This window comes from Nicotiana tomentosiformis, chromosome 3 (assembly GCF_000390325.3).
Source record: "Nicotiana tomentosiformis chromosome 3, ASM39032v3, whole genome shotgun sequence".
NCBI classification, from domain to species: Eukaryota; Viridiplantae; Streptophyta; class Magnoliopsida; order Solanales; family Solanaceae; genus Nicotiana; species Nicotiana tomentosiformis.
Genome location: NC_090814.1, coordinates 131,628,951 through 131,655,685, shown reverse-complemented (window position 1 = coordinate 131,655,685; position 26,735 = coordinate 131,628,951). Strand labels below are relative to the sequence as shown.

General features: G+C 34.4%; 2 protein-coding genes across 6 annotated transcripts; one reads left to right on the top strand and one right to left on the bottom strand.

The window, feature by feature from the left end:
• Positions 1 to 3,849: 3,849 nt before the first annotated feature.
• LOC104090926 (cinnamoyl-CoA reductase 1-like) lies at positions 3,850 to 7,516 on the top strand. The gene is made up of 5 exons (XM_009596132.3): positions 3,850 to 4,048; positions 4,175 to 4,329; positions 5,121 to 5,306; positions 5,676 to 6,028; positions 7,077 to 7,516. Exons 1-5 carry the CDS (start codon positions 3,928 to 3,930, stop codon positions 7,273 to 7,275), a joined length of 1,014 nt encoding a protein of 337 aa, XP_009594427.1. The 5' UTR covers positions 3,850 to 3,927; the 3' UTR covers positions 7,276 to 7,516.
• A 4,485-nt stretch (positions 7,517 to 12,001) lies between these two features.
• On the bottom strand, positions 12,002 to 25,636 carry LOC104090925 (metal transporter Nramp1). Of its 5 annotated transcripts, none has more exons than XM_033654717.2 (15): positions 25,413 to 25,636; positions 25,054 to 25,193; positions 23,034 to 23,112; positions 22,902 to 22,942; positions 22,477 to 22,555; positions 22,286 to 22,390; positions 20,860 to 20,969; positions 20,543 to 20,724; positions 20,391 to 20,460; positions 19,696 to 19,869; positions 19,472 to 19,576; positions 17,096 to 17,227; positions 16,229 to 16,324; positions 15,517 to 15,853; positions 12,002 to 12,378 (listed from the first exon to the last, which is right to left on the bottom strand). In XM_033654717.2, the coding sequence occupies exons 2-14, from the start codon at positions 25,165 to 25,167 to the stop codon at positions 15,539 to 15,541; spliced, it is 1,602 nt and encodes a 533-aa protein (XP_033510608.1). In that variant the 5' UTR covers positions 25,168 to 25,193; positions 25,413 to 25,636; the 3' UTR covers positions 12,002 to 12,378; positions 15,517 to 15,538. The 5 variants fall into 5 exon arrangements, with proteins under 5 accessions (XP_033510608.1, XP_033510609.1, XP_033510610.1 ...); XM_033654718.2 differs by having other exon boundaries at positions 12,002 to 12,374; XM_033654719.2 differs by lacking the exon at positions 12,002 to 12,378 and adding an exon at positions 14,709 to 14,915.
• Between the last annotated feature and the right edge of the window lie 1,099 nt (positions 25,637 to 26,735).

The following is a 26,735-nucleotide window of genomic DNA, read 5'->3' as shown; positions in this document are numbered from 1 at the left end:
GTCGCAAAAATCATCAACCCCCGCGAAGCAACCACGAAATAGGTCATCCCCTTTGGGGGCCGTCCCCATGGACCGGGCATCCCGAAACTGCCCCTCGGAGAACGTTGGGCCGGGCGGTGAATCGTCAATATTAATTACCTCAAGTGAGTCACTTGGGGCATTATCTTCTCTTTGAAGGGCCTCAGAACTAGACCCTTTAGGCATACCCGCCGGTTGCTCATCACAGCAGGGAGCATCATCAACACCCGATGATTCGGGGACTCTGCTCAGACCTTTCCCCGAGATCACCTCGGTCTGCGGTTGAACCCCCTCGATTGTCACCAGCTCAGCAGCTTTCAAAGCTTCGATGCTTTCCCTCTTCCGAGCCACCAGCAGGTAGTCGACATCCTCTTCGTCTTCGTCTTCATCTTCATCTCGTAACGTTTGGACTACATCGACAGGAAAAATGGCGAGATCAGTCTTCGACTTTCGAGCCCTGCTTTTCTTGGGCTTTGGGGTATCTGGTGTCGGGACCTCCTATTCCCTGAGGGAAGGCTGCCTTATAATGACACTATCTCCAAGACCTGTACGAGAAGAAATCAAGTTTAAATGAAGTATTTCACAGGAAAACATCAAACACGGACGGGGGAACTTACCATATTTTTGGCCTCCCATCGACTCTTGGCCAAATCACGCCACGAGCGCTCAGCATACGAGGAAGTTGAAACCAGTTGTCGAACCCAACCTGCAAGGTCCGGGATTACACCAGGAAACCAGGGGGAAGCTGTACCATAAATAAAATATAGATAAGAAGAGGTAAAGGAAAACATAACAAGTAATCAAACGTTATCGGTGAAGTTTTAATTACGCCTCATATTCCATTTTTCGGGGAATGGCATCTTCTCGGTGGGGATTAAATCGGAGGTCCTGACTCGGACAAACCTGCACATCCATCCTCGGTCCTTGTCCTCGTATATGCTCGAGAATAGCACATTCGTGGCTCGACGCTGAAGCCTTATCAGTCCATCCCAATAAAGACGGGGGTTGTATACCCTAATGAGATGATCGAGGATGAAAGACATCTCCTCGATCTTGCTCGAGAAGAATATGAGCAAAATGACAATACGCCAAAAAGAGGGGTAGATCTGGCCTAGGGTTACCCGGTATTGGCGGCAGAAGTCGATTATGACAGGACCGACGGAGCCCAGTATGAAAGGGTAAGTATACACACTTAAGAACCCTTTCACGTGAATGGTGATGTCCTCTTCGAGGGTAGGAATCACCACCTCTTTATTCTCCCAGTGGCAGTCCTTTTTTACCTGCTCGAGATCGCCTTCGGATATCGAACAGATGTATCTAGACATGGGCTCGCATCGGCCGGGAACCAAAGAGGGTTTTTCGACTTTAAAGTCGGAAGTAAGTTCGCATGGCCCAGAGATGCACTCTTCGATACGTGGTTCTACCGGTTTTTTGTCACCGGCCGGCCGCAATGGGGAGGCTTTTTCTCCTTGAGGAACGGTCTTTGATGTTCTTGCCACTGCTATATGAGGTTTAAGGAAGAAGAATGCGGAATTTGTATTTTAATAAGAGATTGGTAAACGGAAACTGGAAAATTGATGAACTTGAAGAAGATAGAAGAGCTTTTGAAGATTAGAAGAAGTTTGAAACTAAAGTTTGAGAAGATTATGAAGGTAGTCTATTTATAATAGCCACTTTGACGGTTTGAAAGAACTAATGGCCGACCATCAACTGGCATTAATTAATGACTTTGGGAACTGTGCAGACGCGACGCTTCAGTCGCTTACGTCATGATAATGACGTCATAATTGATTGAGGTATTAAATCGAAGTCTCGAATTCGTTTTCTTCTCGTTACAGCCCAAAAAACGAGGGGACTATCTGTATGCGGTCGAAATCGGACATACTCGATTTCGGCGGCAGGGGAGTGCCTCGAGGGTAACCTCGTGATAGATCGGGCTCGAGCTCGAAGATAGAACGTCGAGCCTGAAAATCGAAATATTCATTGAGATCAAGGCCAAGAAACAATCGGGGTCAAGTATGACTAACTTCGAGTGAGGCGTAATAATCGGTCGAAGATCACGGCGAAAATCCCGGAACAGATCAAATCAAAGCGGTTATTATTGCTAATCATGGGGTCTATTTCCGTTATTAGAGTTGTACCATAATTATGTTTCCTCTACTATATAAAGAGGAGTTCCAATTATTTGTAGGCATCATCATTCACTGATAAGAATATACATATACGTTGTACGTTGTTTTCTTTGTTCATCACTATTCATCGTTGTTTGTTCTATGACATACTGTTCTTATTAATTAATCTTGAGACTACTTCGAATCGAGGTCGAGGCATCGCTTGCAGACCGGTTTGATTTATTTTATTGTCCAAGTTATCTATTTAATTTGTTGTTTATCAATTGGTGTTGGTTTAAATCACATATTCTTAAAACCACAATATAAATTTAATTGTTACTCAATTCTTAGGATAAACAAAAAACTACTTTAAAATTAAACCACACGAGTTTATTATAAGAACTTGTTTTGAACAGGAAGAGAAATCAAAATAATCCCCATGAAAGAGTCCGAGAGATGCAAAGAAGAAAGATTAAACCTTGAGACGTAATTCCTCTTTTCGAGGGAGTAATCTTGTATGTCTATACTCTATACTATTTTTCAACGTTAACAAAAAAAATTCATATGATCTTATTGATCTTTGAACATTTACTTTTTGTCACTGAAAACTCTAGACGTAAAACACTTGACAGATTAATATTCATTCACTTGCTTTCGATAAAAATTATACAATTGTATTTTGGTTAGGATCTTATTTAGTCCTCATTATAATAATTAAGGTCAATTGTTTTTCATTTTGTAATTTAATAATTTAATTTACACAATCAAAGTAATCTGATGTAATAGGCACAAGCACAATCAGCATAATCTGATCTGGTTCAACGTATGACCGTCTTTTCTGTAATAAGCTACGTACCAGCTCTTAAAAAATCATATCTAGCTACTAGTTTTAAGTAAAATAATCTTAATGGTCTAGAAATTCTTTACCCGATCTGGGAGAGAAAAAAACAAAAACAAATACAAACACGTGTTGAGAAAATATTTTTAAAATTCATACTCCCTCCGTTTACTTTTACTTATCACGTTTCGTTTTTCGAGAGTCAAATTAATTAATTTTTGAAATTGAATTATATTATATTTTTTTAATATTTTAAAATTAAAATTTAGATATTCGGAAACTATATGAAAAGTACTATAATTTATAATTTTTCTCATATCAATATGGTAAAAAAATATATGTTAAAATATTAGTCAAAATTTATATAGTTTGACTCTTGAAAAGCAAAACATAACAAGTAGAAGTTAACGAAGCGAGTATAATTAAACAAATATAGTAGGTTCAGGTTGACGATGGTAACGGCGTTTCAAGAAAAGTTAAATGCTGACCAATCCTGACAATGTGAAAGTCTCTAGATAATAACGAAACAAATTTAAGTTAAGTGCAACAAATATTTACTTTGTGCTTACTTCGGTCAGTTTTAATTGATTTTTGGCTTCATTTTTGTGGTTCATAATATTTAATTTTTTCAGATATTGATAAAGAGTTAATTTTTTTTTTCTTCCAAAGTTGATCTTGAAATAAAAAATCGAGGAGTATTTGTTATATTTCTGATGGACAAATTAAGATGATCAATTTTTTTATTAATTAATACTAAAATGTGCATATCTTAATATGTACGAAAACGGAGTTAGTAATCGTAGTAGGTAAGTTGGTAATTAAACATGGCTTTAATTTGGCTTTTCAAATTCTATATAAACTTGTCCCCCGTTCCATATTTCTTCTAACTTATTGGGTTTATCAAAAGCTTCATTCTCAAATCCCTCTATCATAACTATTCCAACCATTAACGTAAGCATTATGCCATCAGAATCCGGCAAAGTTGTTTGTGTTACCGGCGCCGGAGGATTCATTGCCTCTTGGCTTGTTAAACTCCTTCTAGAAAAAGGTTACACTGTTAGAGGAACCGTTAGGAACCCTGGTAATAGTTTTGAATTCATTATTTCTTATGCAGATTATATTCAGTAAAAATTAAAGTTCATGATACATTTCCCCAGTTGCTTTAATTTTTTTATTTTCTGGGTTTGTGCATGCGTATTTTGTACAGATGATCCCAAGAATAATCACTTGAGGGAACTTGAAGGTGCAAAGGAAAGACTGACTCTGTGCAGAGCTGATCTTTTGGACTACCAGAGTTTAAGAGAAGCAATATATGGGTGTGACGGAGTTTTCCACACTGCCTCACCTGTCACTGATGATCCAGTAAGAAGAAGAAACTATTTTATTTATCTGAAAGAATCACATACTTCCAACGTGATTCTGATCCATAAATCCCAGACTAAAATAGTCATATATTTCAAAAAGTTATATAAAGATTTTATTTAGAATTAAAGCTACTATTAGAATTGCATGCTTTCCCCATTCTGTTTAATCTTTCGTGTCTCACTAGGTATTAGTTACTCTCAGCTTGACTTTTGTTTGGCACTATTTTTTTGTTAATATGTTGCAAATAGAATGACATAGTTCGATATTTTTTTAATAATTTTTTATAGCTATATAAATATTATGATATATTTCACAATAAATTTTAAATTTTTTACAGTTTAATATCATCAATTTTGAAATTCTTTATTTTTTAATTAAATTTTGTGCTAAATCAAACTATATAACCATGGAAAATTAGTAGAGAATAGTTATTGTGGAATCGTCTCTTCGTTTGTTTATAGTCAATCAACTTCAGTGGGTTAGGATTCTTCCTTTACTTATGGTGGTTGATTGAGATTTATCCAGAAAACATGGAGAGACTGTATATGTATTACAAAAAAGGATCAGTTATGTAAGTGGTGGGTCCACGCCTATAACCCTAATTCATCTTTGGCTAACAGCCTAACACGTCGAAGGTGCACTAGCAAGTAGCAGCATATTTGCTTTAGCTTTTAGTTCCACACTTCCACTAATATGTCCATACAAAGTCGAAATATAGTGCAGTATTCTTTTTACCCAAACGAGGATAATCCGGTTTTTTTTTTTTCTCTTTATTTTGGTTGATAAAGGAACAAATGGTGGAGCCAGCAGTAATTGGGACAAAGAATGTAGTAACAGCAGCAGCAGAAGCCAAACTGCAAAGGGTAGTGTTTACTTCGTCAATAGGGACGGTTTACATGGACCCCAACCGGGCTCCGGATAAAGTTGTGGACGAGACTTGCTGGAGTGATCTTGACTTCTGCAAGAATACTAAGGTCCGTCATTTGTCAAATAATTCATTAATGAGCATGTCTTTTAGCTAATTCAAAACAATGGCATAACTGAAAAAGACCTCCAAAACATGCATATTTTGGTATAAAATTGGAAATTGGAATCACTCACCACCACTCAAGTACAAGGGAACAACTATATATGAGTTTGAATTCGTATTAATTCGTAAATTGGTAGGTTGTCTACATCATACTCGTTGGGTACAGTCCTTTTCCAAACCCAGTGTGAACGCAGAATATTTTGTGCACCGGACTGTCCTTTTTCATAGAATTTGATAGTTGATAGTGCCAATTTATACAACGAATCTCAATTTGCTTTGGTATTGAGGCGTAACTATTGTTATGACTTTGCAGAATTGGTATTGCTATGGGAAGACGATAGCAGAACAAACAGCGTGGGAAGTGTCTAAGGAAAAAGGAGGGGATTTAGTGGTGATCAATCCAGTGTTGGTGCTTGGACCATTGCTCCAACCAACAGTGAATGCGAGTGTTCTTCACATCCTAAAGTACCTCACTGGCTCTGCTAAAACTTATGCCAATTCAATCCAGGCGTATGTGCATGTTAAGGATGTTGCTCTTGCCCACATACTTCTCTACGAGACTCCTTCTGCATCTGGCCGCTATATTTGTGCTGAGAGGGTGCTTCATCGCGGCGATGTGGTTGAAATTCTTGCCAAATTTTTCCCGGAGTATCCAATCCCCAGCAAGTAATTTCACTTCCCAAATCTATGGAGTAGCAAATTTTATCCTTTATTTGAACTAACCTTAGTGCCTAAAAAATTCTGCTTTATTTAACTTTTTTAAATTCTATATTCTGATAGTTGTTTAGAAGTTGGTGAATTTTCCTCGTTAAAAGTTAGTACATTAATATTCTTGGAAAGAACAGGAGGAGACCTGTTGGCACGTTCTCAAGCATTCCTACCAATTTTCAATTCTCAGGAGTTAATTCATATGAAAACATTGGTACCAACTAATTAATAATGCGCTTCAAAATGTACTCCATATGTATCTAGTTTAGAACCTTTATGCCTAAAAAGGGTACTTTCTTCTGGTCGAAATGATGATGTGTCGGTAGGTATACCAGACGGATAATTTATAAAATCATATTTATAGCATGTTTGGCCAAAGCTTCTAAAATCTTAGATTTTTTTTTTCAAAAATATTTTTCAAATCAGTTTGTGTTTGGTTAATCAATTTGAAAAACACTTTTGAGCAGCAATTAATGTTTGGCCAAACTTTTAAAAAGTGTTTTTAAGTGTATTTTTCTCAAAAGTATTTTTCAAAAAAGTATTTCGAAAAAAATTATTTTTTCTATTTTTCAAAAACGTTTCTGCTTCTACTCAAAAACACTTTTTTTCATTCAAAAAGCTAGACCAAACACTTAACTTTGAAAAAAAAAAAAAAACACTTTTGACCAAAAAAAAAAAAAATACTTTTAGGCCAAGAAAAAAAGGTTGGCCTAAGCATTGACGCTATGGTTCTATTGACAAACATTCAAGTATGGTTCTAGCAAGATTTCTGAAGCTGGATACGTACAACACTGCAATCTTGGCTGGCCCCAGTTCTTCCTTTAACTTTACCCACATTAGTATCCATAGGAATCTTTAGTGTCAACAATAACGGGACTAGACTTCTTTTTTAATAATTACAATCATCTCTAATGATTATTAAACTGAAATTGCAATGTTGTTGTTAGCAATGATTAGCTAGTATGGTCATCATTAAATTATCATTATTTCATTTTGCAAAAATCAGGTGCTCGGATGAAACGAGGCCAAGGGCAAAACCATACAAATTCACGAACCAAAAGCTAAAGGACTTGGGTTTGAAGTTTACACCGGTGAAACAGTGCTTATATGAGACGGTGAAGAGCCTGCAGGAGAAAGGTCATCTTCCAGTTCCTACACAAAACGATGAATGTATTCGAATTAAGTCTGCTCCTAACAGGTATTAAGGGGCGGGAATCAAAAGAAAAAGATGCCGTTGCTTTGCCTTTTTGTGTACCAAAAGAAAAGAAAAAAATTACTTGTTTGCTCTGTTTTACTATATGACTTTGTGGAAATGTTCCTACTGTTCCGATTATTGTTAGTTTTACTCAGATATTGTGGTACATATTATAAATAGTTTAAATGCCACAAGCGACTTGTAACCAGGGATTAATGTTTTTACTATATGAAGTTACCTTTTGAGTTTAAGCTTTTTACTCAAAATTCTACTTATTGCGGTATATTTTTTTTTTATTATTATCGATATATCCAATAAAAATAATTGAGATTAAATTTTTAATTGTTATTACTATACATGCATGCAGTGCCAGTAACTAATTGAGATTAAAAGTTTAATTGTTATTGTTGCAGTAATATTAACTACTTTTCTAGGATTAATTAGTTAATAATGAAATGCAAAAGACCTGAATTTATGTAACCTATAACCCAAACAAATTTAGAAAAGAAACGTAATCTATTGATTGATTGATATTCCCCTAGGCTTAATACATACAACTCCTCTTAACATCCAAAAAGTAAAATGTTATTTAACAACAGTAAACAGTACAATATATTCAAACATTGTATTCATAAAACGATATGATACGATACAATACAATACATTATAAAACGATTGGTAACAACCATCCAAACAAACTGTAAGATAAGCCAATTATAAATTATTTCATTAAGGCCAAGGTAACATAGCAAATTAAATATGGAAAGATATCATTAATCTGGAACATATTAAAAGAAAAGCGAATGACAAAAATTGTGATAAACGGGTTACTACTTTTGAAATTAACTCTTCACTACGAAGGGATTTAATTGGATACAAAAGAGGGCTGACGAAGTCCATTTCTGCGCAGGACTTCTAAAATGTTTGCTTCAACCACTTTCACCTCTTTTGTTGATTAATTATGATCATTGTGACACAACCACGAATAAGAGTTTGAAAAGTCCAATTGTTTGGATTAGCCGTACACAAAATTAAGTCGCTGATATTTCATTTTTCTTTGCCCCTCTAAGGACGGATTTGAGGCCAAAATCTTTGCTTAGTGAGACTCTTCTCTCGTCCTCATGTTGGTGAGGTTCTAACGAGTGATTGTAACTTGAGACAACTGATTTCTAAAATTCTCCATAATGTCTATGCTTAATAAATAAAAATGGGAAAGTGACACTGTATAACCACTTTCAAAATAATAGTCGAAAAAATATATATTTGTTGTATATTTTCTGTGTCTATATATATATATATATATATATATATATATACTGTATGTTATATATATATGATACAAATTTTATACACTTTTCGGCTATCAAATATAAATAATTTTTGACGCGCGTTAAAAGTAATAATACCCCGTAAAAACCTCCTAAAATTATTTAACTTGTGCACCTAAAGTTATACGGAGTTTTTAATTTATAATTATCCTTGAAAGACATGTTTCGGCAAATATTACCACCCTAATGTATCAACTGTCAAGTGCAGGTGAGAGTAGTTTTAGTTTCTTGTTAGCACGTAGGAGCAAAGAAAAAGTTAAAACAAGCCTCCACGTGGTCAATGGTGAAGCCGCCTTGTCCAAGGGACACCATTTTGTCGGAAAAATTATCTTGTGTAGTTAGATAAAAATTTTTAATCTACATATATTACATGTTAAATTGATCATTTTGATTTTTTCATGTATTTACTTCTTTATATTTTGACTTGGCGAAAATTTTAATTCCGTCAGTGCATGTGGCTATTTGTTTCAATAACTAAATGCCACATGGTCATGTAATGATTATTTATTTCAACTATGTGTTTTTTCTTGTTTCTTCTCCTTTTCTTTTTTTTAATTTTTCTCATTTATTTATTCTTCTTTTCTTGGAATGTTAGATCTGATAGAAAAATAGAGCTTTGCCCAAACTTGTTACGATTCGGTCTCGAAAAATGGTTGGAAAAAAAAGTCAGGAAAAATGGGTTCATAAAAATGTGTATATTAAACAGAGAAATGTTAATTAATTTTGAATAAACATAGCATGCTTAACATTTTGAGTTGTAGTTACATGGGGAAAATGTTGCTTCTGTCTAAACTTGTTAAAGATCCCGTAGGAGACAATGGATTCCCAATATTTTCGAGTTAAGCAAGAAAATTTAATATAATTTAAATTAGGATGACGTGCGTTATTTAAAATATAGAACTATAGCTATGTCAAAAAGTTGGAGTTCCTTCCGAAAAATGTGCGAGTTCTGACAGAAAACTTTTCAATTTAAAAAAAAAAATGTGTCGTTTTAAAATTTAGTGCTGTAGCTACGCCTGAAAAAATAAATATCTGAGCGAGCTTTATAGGATCTGGCTGAGAAAAAATTGGTCCGAAAAATATGCGAGTTTAAAAAAGAAAAAATTATTTAATCTTAGAAATCACGACGTGTTTAAAAATTTCACGCGTGTGGCGTATGTGAAAAATCATCTCCAGTTGAGTTTTGATCCAAGACGGTAATAAACAAAAAAAGGTTTTAGTTTTTTTGACGGTATCATACTGTACCGTAACTAATAAGTTTACTAAAATACCTTCAATTGTTTAAATACTAAATTTATCAAGAATTACGCATAAAAATAATTTAAGAAAACCACTTTCTACTAATTTATCACCAAATATATCTTATAAAGAAATTGGCGGAACAAAGGAACAAGGAATTATAGTTAAAGTAATTAGAATTGGAATTAAAATCACATTAGAACCTTTTACGTTGGAGTTGGAAGCGGCAGAAATTCTGAAAAAAAAAAAGGGACGAAGACAAAATAAGCTATAGGTTGGAGATTTGGAGTTAAAATTTAAAAAAAAAAGGTAAATGGTAAAATAGAATTATGGACTAATAAGTTAGGGCATAATTGGAAAGAAAAATAGAAAACATGCCCACCACACCAATAAGTTGTTTAAAAAAGGGGGACTTTTCATTGTTACGGAACAATAATTTAACAATACAATACAATCAATTTTAGTGAAACAATCAAAACAAATATCGTTTTGGGATAACAATACAATACGATACAATGTGTAACAACCATCCAAACAAGTTATTAGACTACAAATTTCAAGAGTTTATCCGTATCTAATCAATGTGCATCACATAAATTGATATGGATGGAGTATTGAATAACAACTATTTTGATTAAATAATGCATCTTCAACGACTAATTCACCGCCGGTTGTTTTGAGGTTTCCAATATTCAGCTACTTATTAATATGTTCGTAATCTATGGATTTTGTCAGCCCCTTTTCGGATCTAAGATTCCTAATTTGTTTGGAATCCTAGAAGTCTTATGAATCTATCAAAAATTCGGGCTTGATTGAATGTGTTTTCAACTAACTTATTTGAAGTTCCAAAATCAGCTACTTAACAATATGTTCCAATCTTTTTCTATCTCGATTTATGCAATGAATAGAGTAAAGCTTACGAAATATATAAAAAAGATCTTTTTTACACATTATAGAATAAAGTTATATAAAGAGTAAAAAAAAGAAAAGAAAATGGAAGCAGGGAGTCTCAAAAGTCTCAAGCTGATGACTAATAGAAGGGAGTTAACTCCTCTCCATTTTCTATTCTCTCCATAATTTCTCAATCTTACTTTATACTTTAGTTTTATTATGTGGTCCACCGTTGGTCACATATAACAAACTTTCCACGATCGTCAATTGTACATTAGCCACCAGTTATGCGACATAAGAGACAATATATTGAATGATCTTCGAAATGCTAACAAGAGTGATCGGGTACCTATAGTTTAATTTAGTTAGCTACTATTAGGAACAGAACGATCATTCTTCTACTTTTAAACTCCCTACCTCCTTTCTCATTAATGTGTTTCAGTTTAATTAATATTTTGTAACCTTCTGATAAAATATTTAAGCTGACTTTCATGATTATGAGTATCTAACAAGAAATGCAATCCGGCACTATGGCCTAATTTAATTAGCACGAAAATGATATCCAATTCTCCTACTTTTGAACTCGCAAAGTTCCTTTTTGTTAATTAACGTATTTAAGTTTTATGTTCTATAAATTTCTAATAAAATGCACGAAACATGCACAATACAATACAACATATATCTATAGACTATAAATGGCATACGAATAGATCTTGGGTTACAGTATGATATCACATACTTTAAATAAATATTTTTGTTCAGGTCTAACTCTTCACACTTCTCTCGATCATTTGTGTTCATAATTGAAATGTTTATACGAAATACCATCATCAAAGCAATGCCACTTTCAATCAGATAAATGTTTTACTTCACTAATTCTGTAAGTATTACTAGTATCAATTAATTCTAGAGCGAATATATTAAGAATAGTTTTATTTGATTGAATAATAATGATCTGACAATATGACATCACATACTTGGTGTAGAAATAGATTTTCGAACCTATAATGTCAGTGCACTTCATGTCAGTTAAATTTGAGAGAGAATGGTTGTAGTCACATAAAATTAATTTAATAAATTCTTCATGTTCAAGTAATTATTGACCATTCCATAACCAATTTATTTTTATTCACTGTGTCAAGCATGGGTTTTCGCAAGGGAATGATATATCCATACCCCATAGCCCATAATATTGTTGTAAACTGTGATAAGCAGTTAGGCCATATTGATATTTTGAGCAGCATGTTTAAAGCAACTGTTGTCCTAATAACTGCACACTTGAAAGATCGAACGCTGGAACTTAAAAACTGCACTAGTTACAAAAGGTAAGCATAGGTACATATTGATATATACTAACATGAATTTTCTTATAAAATTCACGGAACATGCACAATGCAACATGACATATACTCTACTACTTATTCTAGCTAGAGTGAATTAATTAAGGTGATATTTATAGGGGTGTAAGAGTAAAATCTGTGTTTTTTTAAATTGAATGCCAATGATCTGACAGTGTGATATCACATAATTTAAGTGGAAAACAGGCTTTGAGATTGCTTGCATAACGTACGTATTTCCCAGCGTATGTCATCAAATTCTGTCCTGATGTTAGTAAAGCAATTGCAAATAGCCTGGAACTCCAGTTGCGCGCCTAGCTAAAATATTATGTAATTAGTAGTGAGGTAAAAAAAATGAAGAATAAAGAAATTATAAAAAAGATGAAAAACGTACGTAACTTTATTCAAGTGAATAGAAATGAGCAAACATTATGATATCACACACTTTGAGTAGAAATGAGTCTGCATAACATATTGCCCAACGTATATATGTCCCAGTTATATATTCTCGAACTATATATGCCATGGTGCTAATAAAGCTATTGCAAATAGGTTGGAACTCCAGTCCAGTTGCGCCTAAAATATTTCGTAAGTAGCTAGGTGAAAAGAACATAGTTATCATGAAGACTTCAAATTTAATTTATAAAAAGGATAAAAAATGTAACCTTATTAATTAAGTGAGTAGAAATGATGTGAAATTAAGTAAGATATCACATATTCGAGTAGAAAAAAGGTTTTGTTCAGGTCTAAGGACTCACACTTCTCCTCATCATCTTTGTGCAAAATTGAGGAATTGAAGAAAACACTACTTCTAAATATATTTTAGAACCCAAGATACTCAGCCTGTGACAAGCAAGCCATGCTAAATAGGTATTTTGAACAGCTAGCATATTTAAAGCAATGTTGTCCCAATAACTGCACATTTGAAAGAACGCTAGAATTTATAGGATTTGGATCACCTCCTGTACATAATCTCTCCATTTTCATCAATGCACATTTAATTTAATGACACTTATCATTTTTCGGATCTAAGGGCCAAAGTTTATTTAGAGTAAATCTGGGTTAAACTAAACATTCTTTTACTGGATTAAAATGAAAATAATTTTCTTTTGCACATTTTTTTTTCGTTCTGATTGGGCAGACAAAATTAGTTAGTCAGAGAGGAAAAATATTTTCTTATCAAGATTAAAACTAAAAAATCCTATATTTTTTCATTTGTCTGCCCAACTAAAACTGAAAGAGGACAAATGAAAAAAATATTTTTCCTCTCTGAGAGGACAAATAAAAAAATATAGGATTTTTTAGTTTTAATCTTGGTAAGAAAATATTTTTCCTCTCTGACTAACTAATTTTGTCTGCCCAATCAGAACGGAAAAAAAAATGTGCAAAAGAAAAAATATAGGATTTTTTAGTTTTAATCTTGGTAAGAAAATATTTTTCCTCTCTGACTAACTAATTTTGTCTGCCCAATCAGAACGGAAAAATAAATGTGCAAAAGAAAATTATTTTTCATTCTAATCCAGCAAAAGAATATTTAGTTTAACCAAGATTTATTCTAAATAAACTTTGGCCCTTAGATTTGAAAAATGACAAGTGTCATTAAATTAAATGTGCATTGATGGAAATGGAGAGATCCTGTACAGGAGGTGAGCCAAATCCGAATTTATATATAAAGCACTAGAAGTCCATTATAAGAGATAAACAGAGGTAAATATTGATATATACTAAATTGGCACTATGTCCCAATTTAGTTAGCATGGAAAGTGAGCTCTTTACTATATTTTTTGGAACTCTCAAACTTCTTTTTTGTTTAATGTGTTTTAGTTTTATGGTCTGCAAATTCCTTGTAATATGGGAACTTAGCACAATGCAACATGATATATACTAATTCTAGAGTGAATTAAGATGATATCTATGAGGGTGTAAGACTAGAATCTGTATTTTTTAAATTGAATGCCAATAATCTGATAATAAGATATCACATACTTTAAGTAAAAAAGAGGCTTTGCTTGCACAACATATTTCTTAGTGTATGTCCTAGTTATTATCAAACTCTATTCTGATGCTAGTAAAGCAATTGCAAATAGCTTGCAACTCAGTTGCCTAAAATATTATGCAAAGTAGTAAGGTAAAAAATGAAGACTTTGGAAGTTATAAAAAGGATAAAAAATATAGCTTTATTTAAGTGAATAGAAATGATCTAACATTATGATATCACATACTTTGAGTAGAAAAGAGGCTTTATTCAGGTCTAAGGGCTCGCACTTCTCACGGTCGTATGAGTACTTCAAAATTGAGGAATTGCAGACAACACTACTTAGCGAGATAAGTTATATGTTGATAAGAAATGCCACGAGAAAATTTATTGTATGTCTTACATAACCACATAACTAATGTGAGGCTCTTGTATTACTTAATAGTGAACTCGTAGGTGATAGGTCTCACTTGCTTACTTTAAAACATAAAATCAGAAGAAAAAAATTTTAAGTCCAGATTTTTCCTAATTAAGATACTTGAATAAAGGACCAGAAAAAGAAGCAAGGACAATGTATCGAATGGTAACAAAATATTATAAAAGAGTAGGCATTAAGTATGCATAACGGAGAGGAAGCTGTACTTCAATTTATTAAAAAAGAAAGAAATTACCTAGACAGCGATCACTTTGTCAGCATGAACAGTTGAATCAAAGAATTCTCGTGTTATATAGTTATATTATGGTTTAACATGACACTCAAATATATTCTATACTTTGCAGTCCTTGTGCGTGAGAGAATTCTTGGTTAAACAGAGAGTAAGAGATGGAAGACAGGAAGCCAATCTCATGCAAGAGCAAATACCTATTTCCCATTCTAAACCTGAAAAATTAGTCAGAGCTTGGAAAGAAATAAAATATACTCTAAGTAACTATATATCAATAGATTACCTCTATTAAGCAATTGTTTTTAAGAAAAATGTGAAATCTCTCAAATTTTTCAAAGTTAATTTTTGGACAGGCAATGAATCATTTGAGAAGTTGTCTTCATTGATGATAACAATGGTTGCTGAATAATGTGGTAATTAGGAGAAAAGGAGAAGAAAGAGATAGTTGAAATATTTTATTACCATCAAATACACTGTTCTTGCTTTATGTTAGTTATGTGACATATAACATAAAATTCATCATCACAAGATATTCCCTTTTAGCAGTGAAATTAAGGTAATTAACTATAATAAAACTCAACATCAAGAAAATCAGATAAATTAAAGACTAAGGGAATATAGATAATAGAGCTAATTTTATTCTCATATTTGGCCTGTCACGAGCGACGAGGCATAAGAGCTCTCTATATATAAAAGTCTATATGGGTAAACTAATTCTAACATTACAACTCTGGATCATTTGCAATAGTGCCTAAGGAAAATAGGTAAGATGAAATGAGTTCTAACTGAATTGTACACAAAAGTATGAGTATCTACCTCTAATCCGGCTGTAAACATGTCAATTAGTGGTCCTCTGCTGAGGCAACTGCATGCGCAGAATGTCCTCTCTAGGTAGATTGTTTGATTCAGAAACTTGTAAACCTTCTTGCCCTGTAAGCGCCAGAAGGTGTGTGCTTTCCTTATTTTTTCGGATAGCCAAGTATAAGATACTGCACAGATAAACTAACAAACACAAGGCGCCTAATATTCCACATAGAACCTTAACCGCCTTTCCTAAATGGCTATCCTTGAGAGAGGTAACCAACTTTTCTGCTAGATAATATATATTTATTCCCATGATGAGTGTGCCAATTAGCCAGGTTGCTCCTGAAACCTGAAGAAAGTTTTAAGCGCAAAAATTGTTTAGTCGATGTTAGAGCAAAGGTTGGACATATTTGCCAGTACTTTTACAATTGGAAGCGATTAATGCAGGAGATAAGAAAAAAGCTACATAAAGAAAACAAATTGATCAAGAATACAGATCAATAGAGCAAGAGTTTTACACTAATAGAGACTAAACATCTGCTTCAGTTGACGCAAACTTGACACCGTAAAATCAGGCATTCTTGCAACACTGTTGGAATTAGCCGTTATGCGTTAAAGTTATATTCTTTTCATTACAATTTTTACACATGAAAATCTTGCAGTTTGTCATTAGTGCTAGGATGGTACACAGGAATCAAAGAAGTGCATCAGGATGATTTCTCACCGCAATTGGATTTACATGTGAACCCATCTTGGTTTTACTGCTTGTGAATTTGAGCAATGGAATCAGAGCAAAGGGCAGCTCAAAAGATAAGATCATCTGCAGAATAGAAATAACATAGTTGGATTAATATAAACAATTTAGAACATATCATGAAACATTGTCAGCCATCTAAAAACTGAGACCTCAATTTTATAACATGTTTGCATCATTAGCAATAAACTTCATTGTTGGTCCTCTACACCGAACTGAGTACCTAGTGAACCGATGGTAGCAATATAGCAATTGTGCGTCCGTAAGGTTCCTCTAAATGGATCAATCAAAAGTAAAAGCTTCATTGTGCAACGAGGAAAATGAGTTGGGCGGAGCAGGGAAAATGAATTGAAAGGTTCTATAATCGTTGATCTCAAGAACATTAGCTGCTCATTTTTCATCTTCCCTAATAAGGTTCTATAATCGTGTTCCAAGATTGTATGGCAAGAATAGAAACATCTAGAAAATGACAATCAGGTTGTGCCAGTCCATGGTCAGTCCAACCCATGGTCCTTTTAAGGAGATCAATTTCAATGTTAACTATCAAACTTATGGCAGTCCCTATTAAAAGGTCAATTAATATTGAAGTGTTACATTTAAACAGAACTGGCATAAATGATGGTGCTCTTAAACTTAGATCCACAATATCAAACAGATTCATACGGCCTCTTAACTTTTTGGGGGTAAAGGAAACCTAGTCCAAGATCAGGCAAGTGGAAAACCAGATGATCCCACTTGTAAAGTTTACATTATCCAATTTCATAAGACAAAAGAAAATTCCAAACGATGGCCAGTTTTCTAACTACTGTATGAAAAGCTCGAGTAAAGATACTTTACCGAAGCAATAATGATCAAGTCTCCAGCCCCAGCAGAGCCTCCAATGAGTGAAACAATTAAACTTGGGACTATAGCTAAGCTACGAGTTAAGAAGTTCCTTATCCACGGCTTCAGCCGCAAATCAAGAAAACCCTACACAAACAATAAAATAGAAGTGTAAACTAAAGATACAAATATTAATTGCACAACTTTGAATACTTAACTTTTTACACCACTTAAATTAAAAGGCAATTGATCATTGATATTGTGAAGTTTATGACATTCATTGTGGCTCTCTTGCACCAGATATAGGAAGAATTTTGATTTTACATTTAACCTATATCAATCATCAAAGTCCAACAATCAAGCACCACCTGTTTAGATAAACCTACACAGGTTCTCAAAACAGAGCACTTATTTGATTTAACTAAAAGTTATGGATTATGGAGCCTCATTCCTCTCCTAGTTTTAGGATACAGTTAAATATAGAACATTCACTGAGCAATTCTCAAGTGTTTTTATAAATTAGGAAATTAGCCTTTCTATAAAACGAGGTAATCCCAAGAAAGGAATATGGTATGCATTAATTCATTACCGCTTCAAAAAGATCAAAAGTCTGTCTTGTTCCTACATTTTGGTCCTCTAAATGTTTATGTTGGAGGTGGAAAGTATCAAAGTAAGCCAAAATATCTTGGAGGTGGAAAGTATCAAAGTAAGCCATAATATCTTAAACTCATCTCAATGAAAAGCTGTAACACCCCAGACTTTAGACAGAGTCCTATATCGTCAAAACACAAGAGAACTGAGTATATAAGTTAACAAGCCTTAGGCTTCATTTGTTTGCACTAAATAGAGGTCTGAATCTTAATCATTCAGATCTCAGACATCAAGTGCGTTTGTTTTTAAAGTCTGAATCTTAAATATTCAGATTTTAATCGTTAAGTGTGTTTGTTTTTTTTACTTCACAACCACTTAATGGATCTGAATAGGTATGTGTGATTAAGATCTATAAAATAGATTTAATTTCATTAAGATGCTATCATCCATATTCATTATTAACTGTCGTCACCGCCTACCATTATCAACTACCACCATGCCACCCACCACCACCATACTCAACCGCCACCACCACCATCCTCAATCATAGCCGCCACCATCATCGACTGCCATCACCCACCAGCCTCACCACCATCATTCTCAACCACAACCAAAACTCATCCACCTCAACTACCACAACTAACCACCCCATCACCATCAACAAACATAGCCGGCACTGCCCATTATTATAAACCACCACCACCACCACCACCATCCGCCATTATTAACTGTCACCACCCACCACCACCATCCTCAATCATAATCGCAACCACTATCAATCACCACTAATTACTACCCTGAACTACCACCACCAACCACCGCCTCTAGTCGGTATTCACAAGTACTATCGTTAGCCATCACCACCAACAACTATCATATTTTAAAAAACTATATATTTTATGGATAGAATATTAGATTAATTAGTATTTCATTTGAATTTTATGTTTATTAATTTATAAAAATAATTTTATACATTCAGATGTAAAAACTCAAACCGTCTTAATTATTTAGTATTCAGATCTTAATACACATCTTAATGTTCAGATGTGTATTCAGATTCAGACGTCTTAATCTTAAAAAAAAAACGAGGCCCTAATGACGTGTTTTAAACCCATGAGGGCCTAGGCCCAGAGCGGACAATATCACTAGCGGGTTGGGCCATTACAAATAGTATCAGAGCCACTCTTGTGTCAGCCTTGCCGATGGTGAGTCATATTTCAACTGCGTTTACGCAAATCCCGGTTAGGCCGGGCAAACCTCAGTGCTGAGTCTAGGCAAATCCCATGCGGTGGGGCAAACCTCAGCAAGGACGTTGATCCATAAGAGGGGGTGTATGTAACATCCCAGACTTTAGACTAAGTCCCACATCGGCAAAACACAAGAGGGATGTTGGGTATATAAGTTAACAAGCCTTAGACCCTAGTGACGCGTTTTAAACCCGTGAGGGCTTAGGCCCAGAGCGGACAATATCACTAGCGGGCTGGGCTGTTACAAAAGCATAACTTAAAACCCTCACACTCTGTGGCCACAACAAAAGAAAGGCGAGTATATAATGCACCAAATGAAACTGGATGTAAGGGCACCCACATAGTTAGTTGCTAAGAATGAACTTAACATAAGTAGGTAACATGTGCTTTGATTAAGAGAAACCCCCTTATTGACCATTCAAGATACAGATACATTGCAAAATATTTTTGTTTTAGATCTTAACACAAGTAGAACATCCATGATCATGTTATGCATTTACATGTCAACAAAAATATCAGAAATGATGAAACAAATGATATAGCATGAGATTGCCTGCATAACGTATTGCCCGGCATATGTCCCAGTTATTGTCGAACTCTGTCCGGATGCTAGTAAAGCAATTGCAAATAGCTTGGAACTCCAGTTGCCTAAAACATTCTGTAAGAAAGTAAATGTAAAACAAATATTGTCATGAAGACTTAAAAATTATAAAAAGCATGAAAAACGTAGTTTTACTTAAGTAAATAGAAATGATATGACAGTAGGATATCGCATACTTTGAGTAAAAAAGAGGCTTTGTTCAGGTCTAAGTCCTCACACTTCTCCCGGTCATCTGGGGTCATAGTTGCGGAATTGCAGACAGCACCACTGACTGAGATAACTGATATGTTGATAAGAAATGCCACCATCAAAGCCAGACCACTTTCGATTAGATAATATCTGCATGCGTCCTGTAAATTATTTTTTTCACTAATTATGTCAAACAAGCTAACCTATAACATAATCATATATCGAAGTTCTAAATAGAAAGAAGATTACAAGGTTAAAACGTTAAGGGTGTCCTTTTTGAAAAAGAAAGGACTGCTCTTTAAGTCAAACACGTCATATGGAGTAACCCATAGTATAATTTATAGGTTGTTGACCACCCAACTCAAGCATTAACTTGCCTAACCACACAGTTAGTGACTGAAAAAGAAAGTGACAAGTGGCTTAACAAATTATTGATATAAAATGACGACAACATATTGTAGACAAAATGACTATTCAAGTTATAGTATCATGATATGACCCCTAAGCATCAATGCTAGAATGATGCTACATGATTCACAGCTAACATCGACAAACAAAGGATATTCAAAATCTCTCTATGTTTTATTTTCTTAGGTAGATGTGTGTGCGCAAACACTGCATTATTAAGCTAATGCATTATAAGGACTAGAAGAAATACGAGGTCTTTCAAGACGAAACATACCCTGATGCCATTGACAGATCGAGGAATTTTCCTGGAAAGCACCAGGGCTGAATGGAGGAAAAGATTGTGCCTGCAGAAAGTGAAATTATCAACATAACAATAGTAGAATCACTATCCCATAAATAGTATAGAGAACATCCGTCTGAACTTACGGCATAACCATAGCACCAAGTAGGGAAATAGCAAGCTTAGTTGCACCACTCCCTTTGAGTTGAGGAACAAAAAGCCCATGGAGAACTTCTGAAGACTCCGGCTTTGCATATCCAAGCTCCACAAAAAAGCATACAGCTATGGTAAGTACAAGGAATGCAATCAAGAATTCAAGTTTCCGAACCTGTAATATCAATGCAGTTCATGTCAGTTAAATCAGAGAGAATGATAGGAGAAACAGAAATTTTATTTAAATAGACTCTCTATGTTCCAGTAATTGTTGAGCATGGGATTTCGCATGTGAATGATATATCCATACCCCATACTGTTGTAATAATAGTAGACTCAAAGTACTCAGCCCTGTGATCAGCACACCGCACCATATTGGTATTTTGAACAGCATGTTTAAAGCAAATGCTGTCCCAATAACTGCACAATTGAAAGAACACTACAATAAAATGAAATGCACTAGAAGTCCACTGCAAGAGCTGAAAAATAAGTTCAAACAACAGAGAGGGTGGATGATGGACCTAATGCATGACAACATAATGAAAGCGAAAATGTTAACAAAAATTTTACTCCAGTTTAGATGGATTACTCAGATTGGAGCTAGAAAGAATTTATATGTATATTTTATGACATATAACTAGAACATTCTTTGACTCTGCCTTCCACTTTAAGAAGGTGGCCACCCCATAAGGTGTATAGTAGATTAATAGTGATCTCAGGCATTTCATTTTGACATTCTCCCACTTGTGGAAGAGCTACTTTTCTGCTGAGATCTCCGTACCACAGTGGTGTTTCACATGAGAACACATTGTGCTTAAGCTATAAATAGTTCATAACCAGATATTTTCCAGTTTCAACACGCTGAAGATGCTAAGCTATTTCGGCCCTTTCAATTTTTTGATAATCTACAGCTACTTTTGCAGTACAACTAGTCAATAATCGACGTCCTAAAGAACCATGTTGGGCATGTTATTATGGCAAATTGTATAGATGAAGAAAATAGCATTTTGTCCAACTTTTTTCTATCAAACATTTATCGCATGGGCAGTGCATAAAGATATAGTTTTCCAGTTTGAAATAGAATAGAGGCAGTGGAATATATAAAAAGATGAAGTAAAAGATAACTGCAAAGAGTGAATAACCAACAAATGGTCACTAAGACTTCCCATTTCTTGATCACAATTTAGTTCTTTAGGTTGGATTGGCCTGTCACATAAATTGCTAGACACTTAAACTAAAGTTACTCGCCCTAGTTGAGCAAGTTTAAGAAATTACTTTGGCAAGAGAGAGGAGTTTTTGCTTTCCTTGAACCTATGCAAACTTTGGAACCAGTCTTTTTCTCATACAACCACGTGGACACTTGTAGTGAAAACAATGCAAAATTGAAATAAGAGGTAAAACTAGCAAAAGAGATAATGTCAAACAAGGAATGACGAACAAATGATCATCATGAGCTCATATTATTTTCTCCATAATTTATTTCTTTATGTTGGACTGGTCATTCACGCAACCGTAGATAATTAAACTAAAGTTACTGGCCCTTTGTGACATGAATGAGTTTAAATAACTTCAGCATGAGAAATGATTCGTCCCTTTCCTTGAAAGTCTGCATATTCTAAACACTCTTTTTACTTATACAAGCACATGTCAGAATTAAGAAAGAAAGAGGTCAACTATGAATTTGTATCAAGAAAGATTCAAAGTTCACATTATGTCAAATTTGGGGAACCGCTTACCCTCAGGAATGTCACATGCCACAATAGCGATTTCTGCTATGATCCATAAGATGAAATTTGGCACCTTTGGGTACTCCTTTCTACAATGCTCCGCTAAATGCTTCCCTGTAACAAAGCAAGGAGTACATTGTTATCATCACTATACTACTGCTTAGACTGATAAGAAGATCAACTAATCCAAAATCATGAACCTGTAACCACCCCTAGATTTGCTGCCAAGGATTGGATCACAAGAGCAGCAAAGGAAGCCAGTAAGATTATCCAAAGCAACTGCAAAACAAGTAAGAGCTTTGTTACATAGATTGTAGATTAACAGAGAAAATGAAAATATAAGGAACAGCTCGTAAGGGACTTCTTAGGATTCACATATACAAGAGTAAGAAAGTCAAGTAATTAGATTAAAAAAGGCCAAACATGTTTATTCAAGATTGAAGACTAGTTTGAATCTTGAAGAAACTTGGTGTTTAATACATTACGGTTCAATTAAAGGTATTAGAAATCTCAGAAAAAATTCGTTCTGCAGAAGAATTTCTAAGTGAATTATAGTTGTCCCCTAAAGATTACTATAGACATCTGCACACTTGATTATGAAGGACAGAGCAACACAGATACACACCCCATATTTGTATTGAGCTCCAGCTTGTAAATCAGTTTGAACTGCAGAGCATATTGTAAAGAGAAAAGAAAAAGGTTACATACAGAAATAAAATATGTGATCAGTAAATCCAAATTCATCACCAAGACTTACAATTTCCAGGATCGATATAGGCAATACAAACAAGGAAACCAGGACCAACATATGAAAATATGTTCTTCCAGCTTTTCTTCTGTAAATACAAGGACATTCATCAATTGATTGACACCACGGATTATATATCGACGTACTCCAACAAAATGAAGCAACTAATTCCAGCTGTAAGTAACGAACAATAGCCACACCAGATACATTGAAGAGCTAGACACGATATGAGAGAAGACAACGGGTTACAAGAGTTAGTATTACCAGATTTTATTCTTCACTATAGAAGAAAAAAAATCATTCAAAGTAGAACTATGACAGAGAATTCATGGAAATTTGTAAGATCACAAAAGAACTCCAGTGAAATATCTTGTCACATGCTTGCACTGAACCAGAATTGGAGAGATATGTTGCATGGCAAGATATCAAGCAGAGAACCTGTTATTACTAATAAGTAACTTCTAATAAATTTCGTCATCTTAAATTAAGATTTTACTCTAGTCATCGAATTGAGAGATTTTACATCATTGAGTGCACTGGTAACTGGGCAGTGTAAGTAGCTACAAAAAAAAAAAAAAAAAAAAAAGGATTTCCTCCAACATTTCTGGTGGAAACATACTTAGATTTAATAAAATAGGATCAATAAAAATAAGATGGTAAAGAGAACTTAGAAAAAAAATGGTATCATATAGAGTTCAGATAATGGTAAAAGGTTAGGAGCCAGCCAGAGACGTATCTACGTTGAGGGGTATGGGTTCACGTGAACCCATACTCCTCTCCGTAAACCATGTATAACAATGTCATAATTCTTCAAAATTATTTAAATATATGTGTGTGCACCCATGCTCAAAGACTCCTATGATGCAATTATTATTGGGTGCACCTCTACAAGTGATATTGACAGTTCAAATCTCACTCCAAACGGTCTTGTTTTCGGTACGGAGTATAGATATATATGTGAAACTTACTAAAACTTTAAAAAGAATATAATTTTGAACCTATAATTTCAAAAGTGTAGTGGGTTCATGATAAGAGACTAAAGTTAAACCCGTCAAGTGTAAATTCTAGATCCACCTCTTTACAACAGTGCACCCATACTTTTGAAATCCCGGATCCGCCTCTGGAGCCAGCAAATGAATATTGTTAATGGTTACAACAACAACAATAACAAGAAACCCATTGAATTCCCTAGTGTCGTCTGGGAAGGATAGGATGTACGCGTCCTTACCCCTACCTGAGAGCAGAGAGTCTATTTCTGATAGACCTCAATATTGTTAATGGTTAAAACAGCAAAATGAAAGTGGCAAACTTAGAACTAGTAAAAAGAAAGTGAAAGTCCTATATAATAATAGTCCTATGCAAGAAAGACAAGAATCCTCACTTTCCAACCTAAATTTACGGAGCAACTGCACAAAGTACAAACCAACTTCAGAACCGCGGAAAACGATCTGTAAGTAGTACCATGAAATAGGAAGGATAAAAATAGGCATGTATATTAAAGGTCCTTTGAAAATTGAAAGAAATCGCAATGCTGTAACCTTCCATCTACCAGTCCTACAAATTTTCTCACAAATAGGCAAACTAAAATAAGGAAATATCCAACATTTAAAAACATAATCACAGTGCAAAAATTATCTGCAAAATAAGATATAAAATCAAATTCGTGAAAACTCAATTATCTCTACTCTCTAGTAACATTACTTGTTCATAGCTCCAGCTGACAATAGTTCATATGACATATGTATTAATTTGAGCAGTTAAACATATTCTTTTTAAAATAATAAATTCTTAATTAATTACTGTGTATAGTAGTTTTGTGTAGTTTTAAATGTTATTATATATACCAAAATAATTGTAAAAGAATTGACGTCTCTAATTTTTTTTCGTGTTCTAGATTGTCACTCTCTTTCGGGAGAGAAGTTTTGGAAAGAGTGTGAAAAAGAAATTTAACATAAGACAAAAAAAGAAAAAGAAACAACACATTCGGAGAAAAGTTAAAGGCGTAGAAGGAGAAAAGTCGGAAACTGACATCGGGTACAACAATCTGATCATATTCGATATCATCAATCAGTGGCTGATTTGAAAGGTTATTGTTTGCAGTGTTTGTCATAAACTGCGGCTGTGGGGTCGAGTTCGCCGCCATCTTTAGGACCAGCAAAACAGAGCACTCTGTTCCAATACATTCAAGACAAGATTGGACTGTATTAAACCATTAAAAATAGAGGAAACTAATTTCTATAAACAAGTTGGCTGTAAAACAGGGGAAACCCAGATCCAAAAAAGCAAATAAAAAAAGTAGAAAATTATCGACGAAGAATGCGCAACAACGCCATTTGATACGCAAATTGCATGAATGAAGTGGAAGAGAAACAGAGTTGAGAAAAATACCTGCGAAAGTAGTGAAGCGGAAGAGGAAGAAGAAGCAATAGAGCGTTTATAAATAAAATGTGGAGAGAGCAAAAGAGTGTCCTGTCCGTTCGTCAAACAAGACAAGGAAGCGCTTTCAGGTTTTTCAACTTTAGGGACGCTCTACTTAACGTCTTCTCCCAAATTCTCCGCCATCCTTTATTTATAACTGAGAGAGTGAGTCTTTTTTTCTTGATTTTAGTAATCTTTTCTGGTTCAAGTGGGATTCCCGGTCCATGTCACTGCGCTCAGACTGACACTTAACGCCCTCTCTATTGGGTTACTCTACACTGTTAAAAAGTAGTAATTCCGGATTTAGTGGACTTTAACTCCACCTTACTTTCATCAAATGGAGTATCTAATTAATTGCTAGGACCACTATATTGGACAAAAATAATACTCCTAACTAAAGATTTATATACTTTACTGTAAATTTTGGATAAAAAACGTTAGGCTGATAATATAAATAATAGAAATTTTGAATATTTAATATAAATAATGGGTATAAATAATTTTTTTTTTTTGGTTATAAGTTTTGTAGCTCCACTTTCAACACCACAAGTTGTTAGTCCCAGTATTTTACATCTCTAATATATGATGATAACACACTAATGCTAAATGGTAATCTATCTAGTCTAGATTATATTAAAAGGAGGGTAGTATGCATTGTGGTTAAGCCAAGTGGCAAGCTAAAATGAAACTGTTTGACAATTTTAGGACAACATTAATAATTATAAATTATAAATGAAAACTGTAACGACTCGGCCAGTCGTTTTGAGAGTTGTAGCCATGTTCCCCCATTTACTGCTCATTTTGTACTTTATAGCTGTTATGTGACTTGTCGGGGTAGTCGGTTCAGGTCCGGAGATATTTCGGAATGAATTGAGACACTTAGTCTCAAGGTTGAAATCTTAAGTTGAAATGGTTGACCGGATATTGACTTATATGTAAACGACCCCGAAATAGAGTTTTGACGATTTCAATAGCTCTGTATGGTGATTTTGGACTTAGGAGCATGTCCGAAAAAATATTTGAAAGTCCGTAGTTAAATTAGGCTTGAAATGACTAACATAGAAATTTAAGTTTGGAAGTTTGACCGGGGAGTTCCTTTTTGATATCGGGGTCGGAATCCAATTCTGAAAATTTGAATAGGTCAGTTATGTCATTTATGACTTATGTGCAAAATTTTAGGTCAATCAGACTTGATTTGATTGGTTTCGACATCGATTGTAGAAGTTGGAATTTCTTAGTTTCATTAGGCTTGAATTGAGGAATGATTTGTGTTTTTAGCGTTGTTTGATGTGA

Coding starts and splice junctions, on each gene's coding strand:
- LOC104090926 (XM_009596132.3), top strand. CDS start 3,928: ATGCCATCAGAATCCGGCAAAGTTGTTTGTGTTACCGGCGCCGGAGGA. Junction 4,330..5,120: donor CACCTGTCACTGATGATCCA/GTAAGAAGAAGA, acceptor TGGTTGATAAAG/GAACAAATGGTGGAGCCAGC. Junction 6,029..7,076: donor GAGTATCCAATCCCCAGCAA/GTAATTTCACTT, acceptor TGCAAAAATCAG/GTGCTCGGATGAAACGAGGC.
- LOC104090925 (XM_033654717.2), bottom strand. CDS start 25,167: ATGGCGGCGAACTCGACCCCACAGCCGCAGTTTATGACAAACACTGCA. Junction 23,113..25,053: donor ATCAGATTGTTGTACCCGAT/GTCAGTTTCCGA, acceptor TTGTATTTACAG/AAGAAAAGCTGGAAGAACAT. Junction 15,854..16,228: donor CACATGTAAATCCAATTGCG/GTGAGAAATCAT, acceptor AACTTTCTTCAG/GTTTCAGGAGCAACCTGGCT.